This window comes from Pipistrellus hanaki, assembly GCF_964339955.1.
Source record: "Pipistrellus hanaki genome assembly, chromosome: 16".
In the NCBI taxonomy this organism is placed as follows: domain Eukaryota; kingdom Metazoa; phylum Chordata; class Mammalia; order Chiroptera; family Vespertilionidae; genus Pipistrellus; species Pipistrellus hanaki.
The window spans coordinates 38084192-38094087 of record NC_140518.1 but is presented as its reverse complement, the minus strand read 5'-3'; the positions used below and the strand labels follow the sequence as shown (position 1 = coordinate 38094087).

General features: G+C 60.5%; 1 protein-coding gene across 1 annotated transcript; it reads right to left on the bottom strand.

The window, feature by feature from the left end:
• Window positions 1-108: 108 nt before the first annotated feature.
• SLC2A4 (solute carrier family 2 member 4) lies at window positions 109-5895 on the bottom strand. Its single transcript, XM_084863851.1, has 11 exons — window positions 5564-5895; window positions 4157-4273; window positions 3872-4044; window positions 3662-3786; window positions 3431-3546; window positions 3176-3338; window positions 2905-3092; window positions 2636-2740; window positions 2391-2492; window positions 1673-1876; window positions 109-1145 (listed from the first exon to the last, which is right to left on the bottom strand). Exons 1-11 carry the CDS (start codon window positions 5594-5596, stop codon window positions 942-944), a joined length of 1530 nt encoding a protein of 509 aa, XP_084719977.1. The 5' UTR covers window positions 5597-5895; the 3' UTR covers window positions 109-941.
• Window positions 5896-9896: the final 4001 nt, after the last annotated feature.

Genomic DNA, 9896 nt, shown 5'->3' with positions numbered 1-9896 from the left:
GTCCAGCGGATTCTTCAGCTGGAGCTGGGGCTGGGGCGGGACACGGGAAGCTGCGGTCCATCCCTGTCTGAGCCCATCCTTGAGTGCCTCCACGACAGGACACGTGTCTCACACAGTGACTTTATATACGTATCTATATATTTACATTTAGTACAACAGACTTTTGGTTTCTTCGCCCTACCCCTTCTTTTTCAAGCGTATACAAAAATATCTGAAGGTTCCTCCCAGCCTAAGGTTTACTGGCAGCCTTTCAAAGCTCTTTCCCTTGGTTGGTCGAAAGCCTTTGGGTTCAACACCCTTCCAGAACGGGAGAGGAGCAGAGCCCTGCGGTCAGAGGCAGAGCTTGCTATCCCTCCTCTCCCGTGTGGGCAGGTGCTCCCCCTCGCCCTGGCAGGCGGAGAACGAGGACTGAGCCTTCAGCGAGAGTGAGTGAGGCCTTGGGAGGCTGCATCCGTCGCCTTGGAGGGGTCAAGACCGAGCCCCCTTCACCCAGAGTCTATGTGACAAGAATTCAGAGAAAGTGCCAGAGAGTGGGAGGGTCCAAGGCGGAAGGAAACTGATTTTCCTTGGCACTCCTGCTCTGTACTTCAGCTCAGCTCCCCTAAAGTCAGTCCAGGAGCCTCTCCTCCAGGCCCTCCTCTAGCAGAGGGGCAAACGTACTCTGGAGCGGGTTGGGGTGAACTACGGAGGGAGGAGGAGAGGGACAGAGGGGAGAATGGCCCACCCTGATGGCCACAACCTAACCACAACACAAATAATCCAACAGCGTCACACGAGGGAAATGAGGGGTCTCAGACCGCCCCTCCCTCCAGCTCCCCAGTCCCACAGGCGCAGGGGCTTTCTCCCCCGGGAGTGCTGGGGAGGAGCGGGTTAAAGTGCCACCGAGGAGAGGAGGGGGTGTCTGGGGACAGAGAACTGGCTCTCCCACCCTGCCTGGTCCCTCAGTCATGCTCATCTGGCCCTAAGTACTCCAGTTCCGTGCTGGGCTTCACCTCCTGCTCTAAGAGAGAGGGTGTCCGACGGAAGGCAGCTGAGATCTGGTCAAACGTCCGGCCCCGGGTTTCAGGCACTTTTAAGAAGGTGAAGATGAAGAAGCCGAGCAGGAGGGCCGCAAATAGAAGGAAGACGTAAGGACCCATAGCATCCTGGGACAGGCAGAGAAAGAGGTGTTGACAGCGGGGAGGGGAGGGGCAGGCTCAGGCAGGCTAGGAACTAAAGTCTCTCCTGGGGAGCAGGGACACTGCGGGCGGCAGGTGGCTCCTTTGCAGGGAATGGAAATAGCCAGGAATGAGCATTTAGTGAAAACAGGATCCTCTGAACCCCAACTCTCCTATAGTTTGTCACCCCCTTACCATCCTGAGTTCCTGTACTCAGAGTGGACTCCCAGACATTCACAGTATTAATAATGATGTTTATCATTTTATTCCTGGTCTAAGTTATGCCACTAGTCTGCTCTGAAGACACCTCTATTGCTATGCAATCTAGTTCGGCTCCCTTCTCTGCTTTGATTCCTGTGGAGCAGGTGTCTCAGGGTGCACCAGAGTGATCTTCAGGACCAGCGGTCTGGGAGCTGAGGGAGTGCCTGACCGGAGAGCCAACGGGCTAGCTCTGAGTCCACGCCCTCCCCCCTGGCCTATGGCTGTGGGAGATCGGATGGGGGCAGGCCACCTACCGCAACATACTGGAAACACATGCCGATGAGGAAGTTGCACGTCCAGTTGGAGAAACCAGCCAGGGCCATGGCTGCCGGGCGAGGCCCCTGGCTGAAGAGCTCGGCCACGATGAACCAGGGGATGGGGCCGGGGCCAATCTCAAAGAACGCCACGAAGCCGAAGATGGCCACGATGGAGACGTAGCTCATGGCTGGAACGCGCTCCTGGGGACCAGGCAGGGGGTGGGAGTTCAGGTCAGGTCTCTCTGGATCTTCCTTTGCCCTCAACCCAGAAAACTAAAATCCACCCCACCCAGCAGCTCGTGGGGAAGGGGCCTGCCACCCTGGGTTAAAGCAGCCCCTGGAGCATCTCTGAACACGGACATTCAGCTGGTTTCCCCACGCCAACTCAAGGCAGAGGGAATATTGTGGACGCTCAGCCATTAAACTGATCAGTCCCCCTGGTTCTAAAGCAGGTCCTTGGGAAGTTTTGTTCCCACACCGGACAGTGGCCGCCCCCCCCCACCCCCCACCCCAGCTGCCAGAATGGCGCTACAGCTTCCTCCAGAATGGGAGGAAGTGCAACCTGGGTCCCGAGGGAGCACAGGCCATGTCCCAGCACACAGCCGGCTCCAGGGCCAAAAACACAACGAGGAGGGGCCCTGCCGGACACAGAGCCTGTGGGAGCCGTCCCCGGGGGTTTGGGCCCCTGGTCCCCTTCCCACTCCCCAGGCCTCACCAGCAGCAGCAGAGCCACAGTCATCAAGATGGCGCAGCCACACATCCCCGCCAGGCCTAGAAGATGGAGGGTCCGGCGCCCGGCCCGCTCCACCAAGAGCACCTGCAAGGAGAGCCAGGGCTCAGCGGGGAGCCTTCAGGATGGGGAGGGGGAGGGAGTGGGAGGGAGTGGGGGGGACTGGGTGGATGGACACAACCAAGGGGCGGGGAGCCAGTGGTGGGGCCAGTCCAGTGGCCAGCGGTTACCGAGACCAAGGTGAAGACGGTGTTGACCACACCAGCTCCTATGGTGGCATATGCTGGCTGCCCTACCCCCGCCGACTCGAAGATGCTGGTTGAATAATAGAAAACCTAGAAGCAGGGGAGGAAAAAGGGGATGGCAGGGATGTTCCTTCCTCCCTTGCAGCCCCTCCAAGCCGGACTGACCCTGAGTCTTAAGGGAGGGGCTTGTTCCCTCCTCCCCTCCTCTGGGGCTGCTCCCTGCCCCTGCCCCTCCCGGGGCTGCGCATACATACGGCGTTGATGCCCGAGAGCTGCTGGCTCAGCTGCAGCACGATGGCAATGATCAGGGGCTGCCGGTGGGTCCGGCTGCCCAGGAGCTGCAGCAGGGAAAGCGGCTGCTCGCGCTCCAGCTTCCGCTTCTCCTCCTTCAGCTCAGCCAGGGCTCCAGACACGTCGGCCCAGCCGGTCAGGCGCTTCAGACCTGCGGGGGGAGGGTCAGGCTGAGAGGACAGGGAGAGGCTCAGGGGCGGGAACGGGCACTGGCGAGACTGGGTGGAGGCTCACTCCGCTTGGCGGGCCCCTCCAGGTTGCGGATGATGTAGAGGTAGCGGGGGCTCTCCGGGCAGAAGGGCAGCAGGACCAGCTGCAGAAAGGCAGGCAGCACGGTGATGCCCAGGAGCAGTGGCCAGAGCGTGGCAGTGCCCAGCATGGACTCCAAGCCCAGCACCTGTGGGGGAAGGATGGCAGATCATTCAGCCTGTGCCCCCGAGCCCCTCCCCACACCTCTCCCAACCCCCAGACGAGGTCAGGCCCGATCACCTGGGCGATCAGGATGCCAATGACGATCGCCAGTTGGTTGAGTGTCCCCAGGGCGCCCCGCAGGTGAGTGGGCGCGATCTCCCCCACGTACATGGGCACCAACCCTGATGTCAGCCCTGGGCAGAGTGAGGAAGAGAGGGCTGAGGCAGCTGGCTGCCCGCTCCTCCCCACCAAACCCAGGGGCAGTGAAGGAGAGCAGGGCGCCGGGCAGGGCCGTGGCGGCCTGGGTACCTGAGTAGGCACCAATGAGGAACCGTCCGAGGATGAGCATCTCATAGGAGGAGGCGGCGTTGGCCAGGCCCATGAGCGCGCCCCCCAGCAATGCCAGGGCGTTGTTGACCAGCATTGCCCTCTTCCTGGCAGGCAGAGAGTGGGCTGTGAGAGTCAGGGTGCCTGCGTGGCCCCCTTCCTGTCCCCTGCCCTCGTCCTTCAGCCCCGTACCTTCCCAGCCACTGGGAGACGATGCCGAGGAGAAAGGAGGAGACCATGCCGCCCACAGAGAAGATGGCCACGGAGAGAGCCCAGAGGGTGGTGAGGGTGCCCGGGGGGATGGAGCCGGGCCCGTCAGGCCCCTGCCTCCCCAGCCACGTCTCATTGTAGCTCTGTTCAATCACCTGGGGAGACACAGAGGCGTGAGTTCGCGCAGGCCCTTCCCTCTCCGCTTGCCCCGCTGTTCCCTGCCTTCCCCGGGTGGGCACCCCGGTCTGCCGGCCGCAGGACCCTCACCTTCTGCGGGGCATTGATGACCCCAATGTTGTAGCCGAACTGCAAGGAGCCGAGCACCGCGGAGAACACGGCGAGGACCAGGGTCCCGGTGACGCGCTGCTGCGGAGGCTCCCCTTCCTGGGCAGGCAGAAGAGAGAGGACGCATGTCACACGGAAACGTGGCTTCTTTCCTTCTTCCAGGGGCCTGGGCCCGCGCCCAGCCCCAGCCTTATGCTACTGGGTCCCGTCCAGCACGCCGGGTGAGGGAAACTCGGCCATATTAGGACTTGCGGGCAGATCTCAGCATAAACAGCAGCAGAAAGAACCCCGCAGTAGCCGGGGGGTGGAGGAGGAGGAGACGCTGGATGTGTGCGTCCAGCCGGCAGAGATATGTCTGAGGACCGAGGTCTCCCAATCCCTCCGTGACCTTGGGACAGGCCTGGCCTGAGGAGGCCCGGGTCCAGCGTTGTGTGACCTTGGACAAGTCACTTCCCCACCCCGAACACGGCTCTCCTCTGGGTGAGGCGAGAAAGGGGGGATGTGGCTCGCTTTGCCTACCTGTCAACGGAAGTGTGGCAATCAAAAAGTTAACGGTACCCCGACAGGGCTGGTTGTATACACTGAGGGTGCGTGTCCATCCTCTGCCTCTGTCCTCTCCCCGCCCGCCCGCCCGCCCCCTGGGGTTCTCTCGGCGGCTCCTGGGGGCCCCCCTCAGGCTCCAGAAGAGCGGTCCCAGGAAGGACATCGCGGTCATTCCTCCCGTGGCCCTCGTGGCGGCCTGTCTGCGCCCGGCCTCCCTCCCCCGCGGCCCCGGGAAGGCGGGGGGCCACGCTCGCTTCTGCGTGGGGGCGCGGTGCCCGGGGAGGGGGCGGAAGGTGGTGTGAGGGGCGGTGGCGGCCGCTCACTGGCGGCACAGACTGTCTCCGAGCCGAAACCTGAGCTGGGGGTGCCCCTCCTCTCTGCCCCCCCGCCGCCCGGGGCCAAGGGAAAGTTCAGCGTCCTGGAGAGCCACCAGCGGTGGGGGCGGGGGCGCCGCGGGGCCTCAGCCCTCGAACCGCTTCCCCGGAGCCGGGGACGGAGCTCCTGGAACTCAGGACCCGCCTGGACCCGCCTCCTCGGGCCGGATCGAGGGCAGAGTGCCCCCGGCTCTGGCGCAACCCGCCGAGCCCTGGCGAAGGGAGGGGGCAGGCCCTGGGCCCGCTAGGTCCGGGCGTGGCCCGCGGCCCTGGGCGGCCCCCCAGACCCGCCAGCCTCCGGCCGGCGCTGGAATCCGACAGTCACGGGGTGCCATTCCCGGGTATAAATAGCCGGGCTCCCCCCACACCCCCCCGCCCCCGCGCGGGACCGCCCCTCGGCGACCCCCGCGGCGACCCCGGCCCCAGGGAAGCGCGCCCCGCGCCCCGTCCCTCCCCTCCGGCCGAGCCCTACCTCGGAGCCGATCTGCTGGAAGCCCGACGGCATCTTGTCTCAGGAGCCGGGTACCTGGAGGGAGGTGCCGGGGGTGGAGGGGGGGGGTCTTCGGCCCAGCCTGGCGGGCGGAGGGCGCGGGGCGGCGGGGGGTCCCGGGGTGAAGCGCGGAGGGGTGCCCGGCGGGACCCGCAGCCGCCAGCCAGGGAGCTCGAGAGCCGCGGGGCTCCGGGGATGTGGCCGAGCCGGGCTGCGGGGAAAAGACCCGGGAGCGCCCCCACCCCACCCGCCGGGGCCCCGCCCTCCGCGGCGCCCATTGGCCAGGGGCCCGCACACCCCGCAGGCCCCGCCCCCGCGCCGGGGGCCCGGGCGCCTGGCACCTGCCGGCGGGTCCGCCCGCCAGGCCGCGCCCGGAGCGTGCGGGCCGGACACGCCCCCGGCCCCGCCAGGTTTGGGAGGCCCCGCCCCCGCGTGGGGAGGCTCCGCCCACCGGCCCAGGTTTGGGGTGGAAGCGGCGACTTGGGAGTCCGGAGCGGCTAGCTGGCGCCGCGGGTTCGAAGGGAGGGCCCGGCCCGGCACCCCGCCCCGGGGGGCGCTCCGGCGGCCTGGGAACGGCGGGCCGCGCGGGGAGCCGGAGCAGCAATGGCCCAAAGTAACCCATGGCGATTATTTTTAGCTCCCACGTCGGGAGAAGCCAAATGTCAAGTCCCGGGTGTCCCGGCTTGTCCCGGGCTGGGCAGGGCCGGGAGATGGGCCTTAAAGGGTCCGCGGCTTGTTTTCCACGCGGGGGGGTGTGGCCACGGAGGACGGGAAACTCCGTTCCCAGCGTGGCGGGTGGTCCTCTTTCCATCCATCCTGCGCCCGCACCGCCTGTCTGCCCTTTCCGGTCCCCGGTCCCCCGTCCCCCACGTGGGCTCCTGGAGGCAGCCCGAGGGGCAGGCCGCGCCGAGGCCCCGGAGCCCCCGCGCCTGTGTGTGCTGGCCGCGTGGGCACCGTGGACGCTCTCTCTGGAGGCCGATCCTGGTGTGGATCCCCCCTAACTCCGGCCCCGCTCGGAGGACGCGGCCTGGAGGGGGCTCGTCCGTCCGGAGAAGAGCGGGACGAAGGATGAAGACCGAGCGCACGCCGCTCAGGATCCCGGCTCGGAGCGCGGGGCAGCAGCGCCACCTGGAGGGCTAGCGGGGACCCGCCTGCGGATGAGGCCAGGGGAGTCGTCTCTGGCCGGTTCGTCCCGGCCCCGCTGCCTTTGCAGGGCTTCTGCTCCGTCCTGTTCAGGCCTCTTTAGGGAACTCCGGATCCGAATGTCCAGCTACTGCCTGGATGGAGTCCAAACCTGCTCCTCCCAACTTTCTGATCCAGCAAATGGTCTCAATAGCAACACTGTTATCAGAATCTGGGAAGTCTCTAGCCGGTTTGGCTCAGTGGATAGAGCATCGGCCTGCGAACTGAAGGGTCCTGGGTTCTATTCCCGGCAAGGGCACCTACCTCGGTTGCAGGCTCCTGGTCCTTGTGGGAGGCATGTGGGAGGCAACCAACCCATGTGTCTCTCTCACATCGGTGGTTCTCTCTCCCTCTCCCTCTCACTCTCTCTAAAGATCAATGGAAACAGAAATTATCCTCCGGTAGGGATTAAAAAAAAGAATCTTGAAAGTCATATTCAACTTCTCTCCTGCAGCTCCCTTCCAGTGGTTTGCTGACTACTGTACCCTTTACCCCTTTGCACACAATATGCCACAATTGCCTAATCCCCACAGCTTCCGACTACACAGTAACATTTAGTCTAGTTTGTCCAGTTACCAACATTAGTGTTTGGACCTCCAAAGCTCACAATCATCTGATTTTCTTCCCCTGTTCTGCAGCCAATTTGGTCCAGACCCCCATCACCCGGACTGATATTCCTGCTTCTCCTTTTCCCTTACACGGAGGGTAGAGTATCATACAAAAAAAGTTCAACCTCATCACCTGATCCCCAAAAGTCACTGGCCCTTTGTTTCCCCGATTGTCAAGTTCAAACCCCTTTTTAGAGTGAACAAAACCCCTGCCTCTCGCCTCCCATCTCTTCCTCACTTTCCCTCTTCCCCACTCAATACCGGACTATTTCCTGTGCCAGAACACACAGTGCTTTGTCATTCCTCGGAGTCTTTGTCATACTGACAAACCCTCAGTCTGGGATATCACAGGACTCCCATTCATCCTTCAAAGAGAGGCCCACCCCTCTGTGAGACCTTCCTTGGCGTTCCTCCAGAAAGCCATGGATCCCCACGAGAGTATGTTGTTATCAGTTCTTCTCTGTGCTTTAACCTTGTTTACCTCTGTACCCCCAGCACCCAGCCTGGGGGAGTGAATGAGGGTCCGCTCCCAGCGGCCAACAACACCTGCTGAGGAGCCATCGCCATGAGAGGCCATTTGGTAAAGGGCTTCACCTGTCTGACCAAAGGGGAGGAGATGAGGAATTTATAATAGGTCTGAACGTTAGGAAGAGCCCATCCTTTATGAGCAGAAAGGGGAAGAAGCAATAGATGGCGGCAGAGAAGACTGATCTGGAAGGTAAAGGGGACGAGGTCAGGGAGAGGGGGAGGCAGAGGAAGGTGCCAGGAAGGAGGAAGGACAGGCAGGAGGCACAGTTGGGGACAGGTGCAGTCAGTGCAGGTGACATGAAGGGCTGGGGCCGTTCCCGGGTCTGTCCTGCCACTCCAGCAACGGCACATGCCTGCCCTCCTCAGAGGCTTTGTTTCTGATGCTTCTCGGGGACAGTCTAGGGATTTAAATCCCAGGAAAAGCAGGATTAAGAAAAGCAAGTCAGATTTAGATATAAAAAATGTGGAGAAATGATGGGGAAGTGGAAGGGGAGACAGAAAGAAAGAAAGAAAGAAAGAAAGAAAGAAAGAAAGAAAGCAAGCCTCGGTTGGGGTGTGTACAGAAGGAACCAATCGCTGTTCCCCTCTCTCTCTCTCTCTCTCTCTCTCTCTCTCTCTCTCTCATCAATAAATACATTTCCTCAGTAAGGATTTACAAAAAAAGAAATGAGAGAATTGGGAGGGAGAAAGAAAGCATGGCATGGAAAATGGGGGAAAGATGTTGACTGGCAGAAGACTGAAAATGAAGGAGAGCCCTGGCTGGTTTGGCTCAGTGGATAGAGCGTCAGCTGCTGGGCCCAGGAAGTAGTCCCGGGTTCGATTCCAGTCAAGAGCACATGAAGGCTCAATCCCCAGTAGGGGGTATGCAGGAGATAGCCAATCAGTGATTCTCTCTCATCGTTGATGTTTCAAGCTCTCTCTCTTTTTCCCTTCCTCTCTCTGAAATCAATAAAAATTAAAAATAAAATGAAGGAGAGAGCCTGGCTGACCTGGCTCTTGTTGACCATCAACCTATGAACTAGGAGGTCATGGTTCCAATTCTGATCAGGGCACATCCCCAGTAGGGGGCATGCAGGAGACAGCTAATCAATCATGCTCTCATCATTGTTCTTTCTTTCTTTCTTTCTTTCTTTCTTTCTTTCTTTCTTTCTTTCTTTCTTTCAGTGTTTTTATTGATTTCAGAAAGAGGAAGAAAGAGGGAGAGTGAGATACAAACCTCAATGATGAGAGAATTATTCATCAGTTGCCTCTTGCACACAGCCGGGGCATGTGCCCTGACCTGGAATCAAACTGTGACCTCCTGGTTCATGGGTCAATGCTCAACCACTGAGCAACACTGGCCAAGGGCCAGGCCATCACTGGTGTTTGTATCTCTCTCCCTCTCCCTTCCTCTCTGTATATATATTTTAAAAAAAGAAAGAAAGAGCCGAAACCGGTTTGGCTCAATGGATAGAGCATTAGCCTGCGGACTGAAATGTCATGGGTTCGATTCCGGTCAAGGGCATGTGCCTTGGTTGTGGGCACATCCCCAGTAGGGGGTGTGCAGAAGGCAGCTGGTCGATGATTCTCTCTCATGGATGTTTCTAACTCTCTATCCCTCTCTCTTCCTCTCTATAAAAAAATCAATAAAATATATTTTTTTAAAAAGAAAGACAGAAAGGAAATAAAGGAGAGAGACTTATCAAACAGTGGGAACTTTGAATTGGAGCTCGTGTGTGTGTGTGTGTGTGTGTGTGTGTGTGTGTGTTGATTTATCGTAGTAATCCTTGGCACATGTGATTTCAGAACCAATTGCAGCCTTTCCTAAACTCTGCCCTATATCGTGGGGAGCTAAATCCTGCAGGCTTTTGTTTTCCAAGCTCCTGTGTTCCCTGCTTTCTGGCTGAGTCCAGCCCACGGCAGCAGGAGATTGGTGGGCTAGAGAAAGCCAGCATGTTCCTTCACACAACAGCCCCCGCCTCCAGCTCCTCCCTTACAGTCCTCTTTGCTTCTCGCTT

Bases quoted from the DNA above. Each gene is read 5' to 3' on its own strand.
- SLC2A4 (XM_084863851.1), bottom strand. From the start codon at position 5,596: ATGCCGTCGGGCTTCCAGCAGATCGGCTCCGAG. The intron at 3,787-3,871 runs GTACGGGGCTGA...TCTGCCTGCCAG, and splicing joins GTCTCCCAGTGGCTGGGAAG to GAAGAGGGCAATGCTGGTCA. The intron at 2,493-2,635 runs GTAACCGCTGGC...CTCTCCTTGCAG, and splicing joins CCGTCTTCACCTTGGTCTCG to GTGCTCTTGGTGGAGCGGGC.